The sequence below is a fragment of the Monodelphis domestica genome, chromosome 6 (assembly GCF_027887165.1).
Source record: "Monodelphis domestica isolate mMonDom1 chromosome 6, mMonDom1.pri, whole genome shotgun sequence".
Taxonomy (NCBI): Eukaryota; Metazoa; Chordata; class Mammalia; order Didelphimorphia; family Didelphidae; genus Monodelphis; species Monodelphis domestica.
The window spans coordinates 234,386,427-234,400,682 of NC_077232.1; the positions used below are offsets into that span (position 1 = coordinate 234,386,427).

At 36.3% G+C, this 14,256-nt stretch overlaps 1 protein-coding gene across 1 annotated transcript in view; it reads left to right on the top strand.

The window, feature by feature from the left end:
* LOC100014017 (cytochrome P450 4V2) overlaps positions 1-13,872 on the top strand; it is a 33,865-nt gene extending 19,993 nt beyond the window's left edge. The window contains exons 7-11 of the mRNA XM_001368331.4: positions 1,618-1,797; positions 3,967-4,069; positions 4,851-4,985; positions 5,091-5,270; positions 10,804-13,872. Of these exons, the coding sequence (XP_001368368.1) occupies positions 1,618-1,797; positions 3,967-4,069; positions 4,851-4,985; positions 5,091-5,270; positions 10,804-10,964 (759 nt within the window). The 3' untranslated portion in view covers positions 10,965-13,872. The remainder of the gene's footprint in view (positions 1-1,617; positions 1,798-3,966; positions 4,070-4,850; positions 4,986-5,090; positions 5,271-10,803) is intronic.
* The last annotated feature ends 384 nt before the right edge of the window (positions 13,873-14,256 follow it).

Sequence of the window (14,256 nt, forward strand, 5' to 3'; positions counted from 1 at the left end):
TTCCTAGAAATAATCATTTCAAAGAAGGAAGAAAGGAAGGAAATGAATAGAAGGAAAGAAAAGAAGGAAATGAAAGAAGGAAGAAAGAAAAGAAATAAGGAAGGGGGAAGGAATAATAATTTATTAAATAGCTACTATGTGCTGGGTACTGTGCTAACTTTGGAACACAAATACAAGCAGAAAGAAAGACAGTCTCTGCTTTTGAGTAACATTTTCTAAGGGGGTTAGTAAATCAACACAGAAAATGGAGAGAGGGAGAGACAGAGATACAGAGAAAGACAGATAGAGAGAGAGAAAGAGGCAGAGAGAGAGAGACAGAGAGAGACAGAGACAGAAACAGAGAAACAGAGAGAGAGAGAGACAGAGAGAGAGAGACACACAGAGACAGAGACAGAGAGAGAGGCAGAGAGAGAGAAAGCCAGAGAGAGAGAGAGAGAGAGAGAGAGAGAGAGAGAGAGAGAGAGAGAGTCAGAGAGAGAGAGTCAGAGAGAGTTGGAGAGGTGGAGAGATGGAGAGAGTGTGTGTCATAGGGAAGATTTGAGGTGAGGTTTGAAAGTCCAGAAAATCACAATCAGGGTAAAATGGAAGATCAAGGAAGAACTCACCAAATGGGAGAAGGAATAGGTCTCATGAAGGCATATTGCAGGGTGGGCAATTGGAAGGTTGGACAAGGTGGCCCCAGGTGCTGAGGAAAGTTCCAGGATAAGCCATCAGTAAAGAAGGCAAGATATTGAAGTCCATAAAGGTCAAGGACAGAGTCTAGAGGAAGATTAATGAACTTTAAGGTTGTTTTTAAATTTTTTATTTTTATGTCATCTTCATAGAAATAGATTTCTTCCTTTCCAGTGACCCTTAAAACAAAGAATAAAAAAGAGTGAAAAAACTGTTCATTAAAACAAGTTGACATGTCAACTAAGTCTGAATGCAGTTTTGGCTCCCATCATCCTTTACCTACACCAAGAAGGGACAGAAATGCCACTTTTCCTTTCTGCTTAGGGCTAGTCTTGATCATTATTATTATTGCACACATGTGAATGCTTATTTGAGGGAAAATTTTAAGATTTACAAAGTGTTTTCCCCACAACAATCCTATGAGATATATAGTATTATTATTATTGGTCCTCTACAAATGCAGAAACTGAGGTACAGAGAGTCAATTGAGTTATGAGGTATCAGGGCCAAAACTGAATGTAGATTTCAAGGTTTGTGCACTTTGGACTATATTACATTTGCTTTTTATTGAGTCACATTAATATTTCCATTATAATGTTTATCCTTTCTCTCTTGGTATAAAAAAGTTTCTGAAGACAGAGACCAAGGGATCTTTTTTTTTTCCTTGTCTTTGTATGCCCAGTTCCTGGCACATTTCTGGCACTCAATAACCCATGTTGGATTAAATTAACAATATATTAGGGCTGTAACCTCTTGTTGGGGAAAATGATAAATGCTAGTGATGAGACCTAAATGTTTGGTTTTTAAAAAGGATCTCTAAAGAAGGGTTACCAGATGCTCCTCTCCAAGGTGTCCTAGAGCCATTGCTCTTTCTGCAGGAATACTGTTAAATTGCAGAATGTATGAAAACACAAGTTGTTTATTTTCCCCCCTTCCAATATCAAGGTTATTAGTGAACGAGTCAAAAAAATGAAGGAAAATGAGGAACAGAAGGAAGATGACTTAAAACCAAAAACCATCAAGCGGCGGGCTTTTCTAGACTTGCTTTTAAATACAACTGATGAAGATGGGAATGCATTAAGTCATCAGGACATTCGAGAAGAAGTTGATACTTTTATGTTTGAAGTAAGCTATCATAACATGGGACTTTTCAGACATGATTGGGGAGATTCTTAGCCTATATGTTTGATTATTTATTATATATTTATTATTCCAACATCATAACCACATTTTTCTTGAGTTCCTTTTGCCACTAGTATAAAGAATATATTTTATTAGATTAAAAAAAAACAAATTTCCCCATTCATTTGCTTCTTTACAAAAAAAGGGACATGAGCCCTTGATATAGGTTAACCTTGTAACATATAGAAATATATGACAAATATATTATATATAAATATATACAGGTAACCCTTCCACATTGCATCTTTCCCCATCACAGTTTCAATATATTCTAGGTTGGCATGAGAAATTAAATGGAATTTTGGTGGGGGGGGGGGTGTTTTGTGGAAGTGGTAGATGGCAGGGAAAGGCCAGCAGACAACACAGAAAAGGTTTAGAAACTAATAAATGCATAATATATATAATTATATAATAACAATATATTTTATATTTTAATACCACAAATATCCATGATTTATTTTTTAAGTTAAAGTAAGTAAAAAGTTAAAGTTTGCAAAAAAGAACCCAGAAGGCAGCAGACAACACACAAGGGCTAGAAATATAGAGATACTATAACACTGAAGGACATAAAGCCTATACCAAAATACTTAACCCAAATTTTACAATAAGGTATTCTGAACAATCCATAAAAGAAAAATAAAAAATCTGAATTTCTTCTCTGGTTCAGCATCACAGAAGCACTGCTCCCCCTACCCCCATCTCCCCCCTGCAATGTGGAAGGGAAACCTGTATATAATAAATAGATTCTATTATATAGATATATAAATATATACACATGTGTATGTATGTTTTATATAATATATACATATATCATATATATTTATATATAATAATACATAATACATTTATATATGTTATATAACATATATATATATATATATATATCGACATTCTGTCTTAGATCAATTCTCCTTCCAAATTCAGAAAAGCATATTAAAGTATATAATGTGGAAATGCCTTCCCTCAACAAGTTGAAAAGGAACCAGATATGGTTGTTCCTCTTATGAGTTCTGAGATGTTCTTTGGTCAAGGAATAGAAGCTATGTAAAATATGCAGAAAAGACTTAAACTTAGTTGTGTACAATTACAGAAGAAATGGAGAACAGATATAGTTTGACTAAGCAGATTCCAAATGGTTTCATCATATGCCTAACAATCTTCCTCTTTTACAGCAATAAGCTATTTAAATCCCCAAATGACTCATTTATCCAAAAAGGAGAGAAAGAATTGACCTTGGTCTTTTTCCTTAATCAGAGACATATCATATTATCTTAGGTTTATAAAATAATCTCCCCCCCCCCAGGAAATTAAAAGTTCCTCCCTATGTGTCCAATTGTCCCTCTTTATTCATTCTGAAAGTAGTTGCTGGCCAGTGTGATATTGATGACACTCCAGTGAAAGACTAAGAAGGAACTGTCAGATGGATAGAGGGAGAATATAATCCCAGGGAAGAAAGAACATTTTAGGAGGCCAGTAATGTCAGATGTGTGGCATACAGGTAAAGGAGAATGGGGATTGAGAAAAGGCTCTCATATCTGGCTGTTTTTCATTGGTAACTTTGTAGAAAACAATTTTAATTGAATGAGGAAGTGTGAAGCCAGATTACAAACTCTTGAGAAATGTGTGAAAGGATATGAAGCGGAAGCATTGAGTAAGTCTCTTCTTTCTAAGAGTTGAACTCAGGAATATATATAGGAGAAATAGAGTGTAATATACAGAGTAGAGCATAGTGTGGCTAAGGGTTATAAAGAATGGTAGGGAATTGGCGAAGTTTGTAGGCATCAGGGGAGAAGCCATTAGCTAGGGAAAGGTTAAAGATTAATCAGACAGGATAAGAGTGGAAGAGGTCTGCTAGAGAAGACAGAGGGGATGGGACAGAATCAAGGGCACATGTTGGAGGAGGTGGCATTGGGGAGAAGGAGAGCTACCTCTTCTTAAAAGACTGATCTAAATTAAAATATTGAGTTGTTTCTGTTTTCTGCATTTAACTATATTGTATTCTTTTCCTTGTCATAATCATCCTGAAATAATATTACAGGACAGTTTTGTGGTTCCATTTCTTGTTTCTCACCCTCATTTCTCCACCATTGTTTTTTAAATTTTTATCCTTAGGGTCATGATACCACAGCATCAGCTATGAACTGGGTCATCTACTTGCTGGGTTCCCATCCAGAAGCCCAGCGCAAAGTAGACAATGAGCTGGATGAAGTCTTTGGTATGTTGGATTTGTTCACTTATGAGTTGACACAGGAGTATAAAGTTGGCTTATGTGCCTATGCTTCTACTGGAACCCCCAGGGCTGCAATATTATTGTGCTACAAAGAGACTTCGACTATTTCCCTTCTCTCCCTTCCTCCAACATTATTGGCCATACAACTGCAATATAAGATGGCTGAAGAATATCTGGCCCTGAAGACTTTTTTAGCTACCAACAGACAGCCTTAGGATAAGAGAGAGGTTGCTGCCATCATAAAGTTTGTTTTTGGTCACAATTACTGCCTTTCTGTCTCAAAGATAAAGCATCTTGTGTCCCTGTTTGTGTGGGAATAATAATAGAATTATTACTGTACACATCTGTGTTCCATAATAACTATCTTATACTAACAGATGGCAAAGTGGATAGAATGCCAGGTCTAGAGTTAGGACGATCTGAAACCAAACCTGTTCTCAGACATTTGCTAGCTGTGTGACCACTGGCAAATCACCTCTTTGCCTCAGTTTCTTCAGATGTAAAAAAAAGCTGGAGGATGAAATGGCAAACCACTCCAATATGTTTGACAAGAAAATCTCAAATGGGGTCATGAAGAGTGGGATGAATGAATAACAAACATCTTATACTAACTTCTAATTTAGATTTTATTAGCCAGATCTTATTCCTCAACTATAAATATTTGGCCTTCTATGTTTAGGTAAATTTATGCTTCTTTAGTATTTTTCTTCATTTTCACTGAGAGTATTTTTCTTTTTACCATTTTTTTGTTTGTTTTGTAAATAAGGGAACTCAGACCGCCCTGTTACAGTGGATGACCTGAAAAAACTCAAGTATCTGGACTGTGTCATTAAAGAGAGCCTTCGTCTCTTTCCTTCTGTTCCTTTTTTTGCCCGTACTCTCAATTCAGATTGCTTTATTGGTAAGCATCTCATGTTTAGGATGAAAGGAGAATTATCTCTTCTGGGGGGAGTTTGCTCCTGTTGGCAGTAGACTGTTCATGAGTCTGTAATTCTTTCCTATATAGCTGGTTACAAGGTTCCAAAAGACACCGAAGCAATTGTTTTTTCATATGCACTGCACCGAGATCCAAAGCACTTTCCAGACCCTGAGGACTTCCAGCCTGAGCGATTCTTCCCTGAGAATTCTCATGGACGTCATCCTTATGCTTATGTGCCATTTTCTGCTGGACCCAGAAACTGTATTGGTATGTACAGTGTCTTAATTAGAATGAAACTTGTGTATTGGGCACCATACTATTACTTTGTGATCCTACCTTTATATATTAAATACTGTTAATCTGAACACCAGATCCACAATCTAATTAATGATGGTGGTGGTGGTGGTGGTGGTAGTAGCAGCTATGGATGGTAGTATCAATAGTAGCAGAAGCAGTAGTAGTAGCAGTGAAGGAAGGAATTTGCAGGAACATGCAAACAAGGTGAAATTGCAGAGAAGCAAAAGAGAAGAGCTTTGGAATGTTGGTGAGAAAGAATTCTGAGAGAGCCAATGGAATCTGATGGGAGACAGTTGGAGTTGGGGGCTTTGGGGGCTTGATCTCTGTGAGGGAGAGAGCTCTGGACCTTGCTCCTGAACTCTACTAACAAATCCTGAACTAAAAGTGATTCCTGTGAAAGAGCTAGTGAAATCCTCCATCTAATTCCTCAATCCTTGAAGATCTAACTGTGGGAATTCAATCAAATCATCCTACCTGAAAGGGTTTGCTCTTGAGGGTGAACTGAACTGAGTCAGCAGCAAACCTCTAATCCAAATCTACTAATATCCTAGTGACTTGATTGATTTCTTAGCCTAGGAATTAGTTTAATTATTAAACCATCTAGATTAGAGAGAATCTTCACATTGCCTTGGCCATGGCTGAGTACAGATGATAGTTGGCCATTGGGGTGGTAGCTAGGGATTCCTATTACCCACTTTCCTGATCCAATTTACTCTTCATCACTTCAATAACCCAATTTATAAAGAAGTTATAGCAGTAAGATCTAACTATTAGGGTATAAGAAAGAGGACATTTGCAGGGTTTGGGGAGAGAGGGTTTACTTTCGATTGAGCCAAGCTAAGTCTCAATCACCTGCCATTCCCTTTCTTCCAAGCAAGTCTGTGTCAGAGGATATTCACCTCAGGGTGCTAAGTAAAGCCAAATTCCTAGAAAAATGCCAATCTTCTCTCCTTGAGGCGATTCATCCTTTCAGACACAGCTGCTATATCATGTCAACTTGAATCACTGGCCTTAAACAGAGTAACATCCATCTTTAATGTCTGTCCCATAGGGGGATACCTGTATGTCTAGTAAAGCCAAACCCAGGTCTCCAATTTCATCTATCCCACAGGGCATCTCTCCATTATCTTTTTACAGTAGAAGCAGTAGCAGTAGCAATAGCAGTGGTAGATGTCAGGCTTTGTGGGTTTCTTCTTTTTTTAAATGTTTATTTAATTAATTTAGAATATTTTTCCATGGTTACATGATTCATGTTCTTTCTCTTCCTTCCTCCCACCTTCCCCCCTTAGTCAATGAGCAATTCCCCTGGGTTTTACATGTGTCATTTATCAAGACCTATTATCATATTATTAATATTTGCATTAGGGTGATTGTTTAGAATCTACATCCCAATTCATATCTTCATCAACCCATGTGATCAAGCAGTTGTTTTTCTTCTATGTTTCTACTCCCACAGTTCTTTCTCTAGGTATAGGTAGTGTTCTTTCTCATAAGTCCCTCAGAATTGTCTTGGATCATTGCATTGCTGCTAATAGAGAAGTCCATTACATTTGTGCCATACATGTGCCACAGTGGATCAGTCTCTGTGTATAAAGTTCTCCTGGTTCTGCTCCCTTCACTCTGCATCAATTCCTGGAGGTCATTCCAGTTCACATAGAATTCCTCCAGTTCATTATTCCTTTGAGCACAATAGTATTCCATCACCAACAGATACCACAATTTGTTCAGCCATTCCCCAATCGAAAAACATCCCCTCATTTTCCAATTTTTTGCCACCACAAAGAGCATAGCTATAAATATTTTTGTACAAGTATTTTCCATTATTATTTCTTTGGGGTACAAACTCAGCAATGGTATGGCTGGATCAAAGGGCAGATAGTCTTTTAAAGCCCTTTGGGCATAGTTCCAAATTGCCTTCCAGAATGGTTGGATCAATTCTTTGTGGATTTCTTCTAAATTGTTCTTAATTACTTTGGAAAGGAAACCATCCTTTATTAACGATAACAGAGCTTTGGGGGGAAGAAAAAATTGGGGTAGTGTGTGCTACTGATGTGGGGACATGGGGAAGCACAGAATACCACAAAAACATTGTTTTTCCATAAGAAAAGTCTTTCAAGTTGAGATTTCTAGTCTGTTGGAAAAGAGTATTTGTGGAAGAAGGTCCAGCAATATTTCTTTTTTTTTTTTAAATCTTATTTTCCATCTTAGAATCAATACTCTATATTGGTTCCAAGGCAGAAGACTGGTAAGGGCTGGGCAACAGGGCTTAAGCGACTTGTCCAGGATTGTACAGTTAGGAAGAATCTGAGGACAGATTTGAATCCAGGACCTCCCATTTCTATGCCTGGATCTCAATTTACTGAGTCACCTAGTAGCTCCCAGCAATAGTTCTTATATTGACATAATTATGGGTACAGATTAGGGAGGATGAGTAATTGCAGAAGGTCTGAAAACAAGGAAACATAGTTCATTCAACATTAGTAAAAGGAAGAGATGGACATTAAATAAATGCATAGCTCCTCTCCAAGTCATAATAATCAACTCTAAATACAAGGTATCCCCAAACTCCTTGTTCAACTTTAACCTAAAAGCTTGAAGCTGCATCAAGACTTTTGGGATGCCTATATTTATAACCATTTACTGTTATTTTATTAATTTAATAAATATACTAATTAAGTTATTTTAAGTTTTTGTTAAATTATTTTAAGTAAAAACTTGCACAATGTAGTTATGTGTTATAATATATAATATAATATAACTTATTTTGTTAATTTAGTATTATATCTTCTTTTATCTTCATATCAAGATAGGTTGTATTGTATTTATTATATATTATACTATATTATTTTTATTTATATTATATAAAGAAAGAACAACCAGTATTCAAATACGACCTCAGAATTTAATTTATTAGCTGTGTGACCCTTGGCAAGTCATTTAACCCCTACCTAATAAAACTTGAGGAAGAAATGGCAAACCACTCTGGTATCTTTGTCAAGAAAACCTCACAAAGAATTGGACACAATTGAATGACTAAACAACAACAAATAGCACCTACCTTCTAGGGTTGTTGTGATGATCATCAAATGAGATAATACTTGTAAAAAGTCCTTAGCACAAGGTTTGGTACATGGGAGGTACTTAATAAATATCTATTCCCCTTTCTCCCATTTTGTTTTTGTCTTTGGATCTATACCTTCTAGCAAAGCACCTTACACATAATATGAATTGTTAGGGGTAAAATAAATATTGGGGTTTGGTAAATTAGTAACAGGCGTGTGAATCCTGTCAGACTGTCAGACTGCCTTGGATGGAACATTGAGCTAAGGTCTTGGACAAAGCTATACACAGTTTTGCCATTGGCATCTAGCTTGGGCTTCTTTACAGGCAACATTGGATTATTATATTCTGAGATACAGTACACTATTATCTCTTACTGTGGTAGGGACTCTAATTGGAGTTATCCCTTCAATGATCTCTTTACTCAGTGGGTATTGTTGAATAGATGGGGGTGGACCTTCTTTAGTGACAATTTTAACAGGGACTGCTGATTTTAATAATCCCACATCAGTAGAACTATGTACACATAAATCTTCTGAGATATCCCCTAGGATATCCTCTGGTATCTGATAGATATGATTCACTTCTCCTTCTGTATCTAAAAACAATACTGGGAATAAGTTCAAAGATTCCTCAGGTAGTTACAGGGATATATCTCCAGTTGGGGTATACACAATTGTTGCCCTAAGTTTGCATAAAAGATCTCTACCTACAAGATTCATTGGGGGGTTTGGCATTAATAAAAATGAATGTTCCATACTTAGAGGTTCTAGAGATACCAGTCTTGATGGTAACTTCTTCCCTACTTGGGATTTCCCTGATACACCCACAACCTGCATAGTTCCCACTGCTTTATACTCATCAGGAGATTTTTGCAACAGAATTTCCCAGCCCCTGTGTCTAACATACAGTCATAGAGATGGCCTCCCACTTTTAGGTGACATAGGGTTCCTGTTTCTTGGGGAGTGGACCAGGATCACAGGTGCTAATACATTAGGATAAGGAAAACTAAATTCCTCTTCCTGTCCTTCACTCACTATGTCATTATTTTCTTCTCTTGTTTCATTTTGCAAAGTCACTAAACTCTCTGTTTCCAAAAACCCATTTTGTATACAGTTAGTTCCACTCCCCTCAAAAAAAACTTTTTAACACATCTATTGCTCTATGTGGTCCCTTCTGTAAATCTCCCTTCTAGGGATTACCATTGACTACTTGTGAATATTTAGGTCTAGTTCCTGATTTGATATAATTCTGCATAGTCTCCGTGTCTGGGGCTTGTCTGTGTTGAGCCTTGTAAATACCTATTGTATTAGTTTGGGTAATTCTATATTGATATGCACTATTGTAATTGTTAATATATCCAAAGTTTCTATAGCTATTATCCTGGTATCCATTGAAACCTCTGCCTTGGTTTTCCCCTAAAATTTCTACCATAACTTCTAAAGTTGCTTAAACCCCTGTCCCCACGAACAGCAATCCCTCATCATGTGACCTTGCCTCCCACATAAGTAATAACAAGGGGCTTGGTTGTTGAACCCTCTTGGTGAGTTATAGGCTCATCTGGATGGTCTAAACTCCCTAACCACTGCTACTGTTTTTTTTCCTGCAACTCTGTTTTGTTCAATTTTTGTTTCAGTTCTTTAACCTCTCTTTTTAAGTCCTGTATTATCTTATTCCTTTCATCCTCTTGTTTATCTTTACCATTCAGATAAACAGAAGTAGCTACACATCTAAGTTCATTTAACAGCATTTCATCCCAATGGGGGCAGTTAGACCTAAAATAATCCCAGACCACAGGGCATGCAGTTCTTCACAAATTGTCTTCTCATATGGCTAACGTCCCTGTCTCTACAAATATCCAAACCTATCCATCTTTCTGTCAAATCAATAATTCTGACCAGGAAAGTGGATGGTGTCTCTCCCACTTCCTGCCTGATTCTTTCAAATTTGGACCATGTCCCTAGTTTCTGAGAGTAGTCCTTCATTGTTTGGATTATGACTTCTTGTGCCCTAACCAATTCTCTGTACCCAGCAAAGGAATTTACCTCCCAGTTGGGATCTGTCTCAGGCCAGTCAGCTGTTCTGGTTTGTTTCTGTAATGAGCTTTTGCTTTTCTCTTTTGGTCAAAAGTTCATGTAAATGATGTCAAAATCCACATAGTTTGGGTCATATTGCTTTACTATTTTCTTAAACTTTTTTTACAATGGTGATGGGCTCTTCTTTACCCCTAATAGTACTGGAGTTACTTGGATATTTTAATGTAACAAATAAATAAATAATTCACTTTTAAAATGATTACTGAGTTGAATGAGGTGTTTGGGGTCAACAGAATATGAGAGGAAGGGAAAGACATTTTAGACATATATCTAAGATCATGGGAAGTCATGGAAATCTCTGTCTCTGAGTAAACTTTAACATAGTCTTATGTCTATTGAATTTTAAGGTCAGAAGTTTGCAGTGATGGAAGAAAAGACTGTCATTTCTTGGGTGCTGAGACGGTACTGGGTTGAATCCATTCAAAAAAGAGAAGAACTTGGCCTAATGGGAGAGCTGATTCTTCGGCCACATGATGGTATCTGGATTAAGCTGAAGAAGAGAAAGTAAAAAGGAACCTCAAATCCAATCATCTGTATTGGCAATTCATTATCTATCCTGGAAAAAAATATTAAGAGCACTTACAAAGTTCTTGGTGATAAATTATGAGCTCTTTGGTAGAATACACATTTCAAAGTCAGGATCTGTCTGTTTTCAATGACTTCAGAATTAATTATTAAAAAGAGAGTTGGGATAAATCACTTGTTACTACAAAAGTTGGTAGTAACCATGTCCTTGGAATATTTCCTCAGGTGTCCATTGATGTCAGTCACAGAAGGAGCAGGTGACAAATTTCCTTTAACCTATAGGATATAGTTTTTGATCATCTGTTTATAAATCCAGATAAGTAAGTTTTCTTTTTTAAGAGAAATACTTACATTTAAATTTCTATTCTTCACAAAAGCATAGCTACTTAAGAAAGCCTATTTTTAAAAAGTCAGTTAGACTTTCATTAACAAGAACTATCCTAAAGAATAGCTACAATTTGTTTGATATGAAAGATCTATTTGGTTTTGATTTTTGGGAAAAGGATACTATTTTTTTCTCTTTTGATCTAGGGGATTTAAAAATAATTTTGTGAATTATATCACTTATAGTTAACATCATTTTAAAGCACTTTATATTTTCAAAGCAATTAATATTTTGTCTTTATCAGTTATTCACAATTTATATAGAGAAGCAAATAATGTTTACATCCAAAAGGGCTCTTAGAGACTTCTAGCAACCTTCACATCCCCCCACTCCCCAGGAGAAAGCCATCAATCTAAAAGGAAGTGAAAAGGTCTCAATAGTCAAAAACAAATGGCACAAAGCAGATGCCTCATAGATTTTATTTAGACTTAATAATAATTTTATTATCATATAATTCTAAAAAATTAGTTTTCTAGTTTGCTTAATCCACAGAAAATCATAAAGTTTGTGGCAGGGGAGAGGATGAATCAAAATCCTATTGATAGGTTCATGGATAGCAGAGGAAAGTAAAACTAGGAAGCAGAGAGAAATATACAAGATTGCTTAGCAATTAGTAGGAAAATACTTCAAACTTTGCTCCTTGCAAGGGTAGAATTCTGTTAGTGAATGTGCATAGATAAGGTGTAAGTGGAATGGTTTTGTTTCTCAGTCTAACATGGCCATACTTGTCAAGAGAGAGAAAGAGACTAGGTTGCATAATAATGATCACGTATGGGATCTGAAATTAAATAAAAGGCAAAATGCTTAATTTTATCCTTTATTGGTCAGATCTTTCTAAAATCCTGTAACAATTTTATAAAATATGTCATGGTGATGATATACTTGAAGAGGTTCAAGACTTAAGGAAGTCAGAATTGAAGGCATTGCCAAAGGGCAATACTGAGATGAAGGCACTGACTTTTGGAAATGAAGTTTTTGTTTGTTCAATTTCCAATCCATTTTCTTCTCTTTTTCCTCCCTCCCTTATTTACTTAAAAAAAAAGAAGAAAGAAAAGGACAGAAAGAGAAAACCTTTGAAATAAATACTCAATCACTAGTATTTATTTAGTGCCTTCTATTCCAGGTATTTGTACTAAGTGTTTCACAGTGATGAACTCATTTGATAATATGATAGTAATAATCTCACAGCAGTACTGGGAGGTAGGCACTACTAGTATCTCCATTTGATAGATGAGAAAACTGAGGCAAACAGGTTAAATGACTTGCTTAGGGTCACATAGCTAGTAAGTATCTGAGGCCAGATCTGAACTCAGGACTTCTTGACTGTAAGCCCAACATTCTGACCACTGCCTCACCTAGCTGCCCCAAAAGACAGACAGACAGAAGGTGCTAACTTATTCACAAAAGGCAGATGAGATGCCTTTTTCCTGCTCTACCATTCTTTTTTGCTATGATATATCAGGATCAGGGTCATTAGATCCTAGGTTGTCTGTGCTTCCTTGCCTTGTTTAATTCTTATACGTGCAAAAATATGAATATTTTTATTTCTGTATTTGTTGCTTATTAATTTCCAGATGTGCCCTTCCCCAGTGCCTCTCCAGAGAGCCATGCCTTGTAACAAAAGAAACAGAAAAAAACAACATAAAACAATCCATTACATTAAAATACCACAATTTATTCAGCCATTTCTCCCATTCGCTGCATTTGTTTTATTTCCAGTTATTCTGTCATAACAAACAAAGCTTCCATGAATAATTTCATACAGGCACAGCTTTTTGCCCTCTCAATAATGGCCTTAGGGTGTCACCTTAGTAATGGAATCCCTAGGTCAATGGGCATGAACAACTTTACAGCTCTTTATGTAAATTTCCATCTTGTTTTTTAAATAAAAATGCACAGCTGCTCTAGCAATGCAATATTTGGCCTGCTTCTCCATGTTCCTATCAACATTTAATTTAATGACTTTAGCCTGTCTGGTTCTCAGTTAACATATATTGCCATACTTTGCTAGATTGGTCCTTAGGCAGCCAAGACAATCTGTTTCCAAGATCCAAAATAAGTCTTTCCAGCTTGGTCATACTCAGTGGAACTTTTGTTCAATTGCCACAACCCCTCAGGGATTCAGGATTACCTCCATAGTATGATGAATGTTGAAATCAGAATATTTTTGTTCTCTAAGCCACTGTTGTCCCACCAGAAACTATGCTTGGATTATGTATATGCTCAGGCTTAGATCTGCTACTAATCTCATGCAGATGTGTGTGGAGATCTTTCCTTAAATATTTTGTAGAGGAACTCTCTCAACACAAAGAAAGGTTTTTTTCTTTTTCCTTCCTTCCTTCCTTCCTTCCTTCCTTCCTTCCTTCCTTCCTTCCTTCCTTCCTTCCTTCCTTCCTTCCTTTCTTTCTTTCTTTCTTTCTTTCTTTCTTTCTTTCTTTCTTTCTTTCTTTCTTTCTTTCTTTCTTTCTTTCTTTCTTTCTTTCTTTCTTTCTTTCTTTCTTTCTTTCTTTCTTTCTTTCTTTCTTTCTTTCTTTCTTTCTTTCTTTCTTTCTTTCTTTCTTTCTTTCTTTCTTTCTTTCTTTCTTTCTTGGAAACACCAATATACCACTTAGGCTGTATATCAACTTTTCTGGTCAGGTATAAATTAAGACAGAATTGACATATGATTTCATTGGTAAAGAGAATAGTTAATTTGAATTATTTTTCAATTAACAAGACTTTTGGGACACCCTATATACACAATCAAGATCAATAAAGTCCCATATTGTTTGTCCCAGTGGGTAGCAACTTCATCATCATCTCCTTTGGAATTCTGATTATTCACTGCATTGACAATTGTTTAGGAAATTCCCACCACCAACAGAGATCAGCATTTTCTCTGTGATTTATA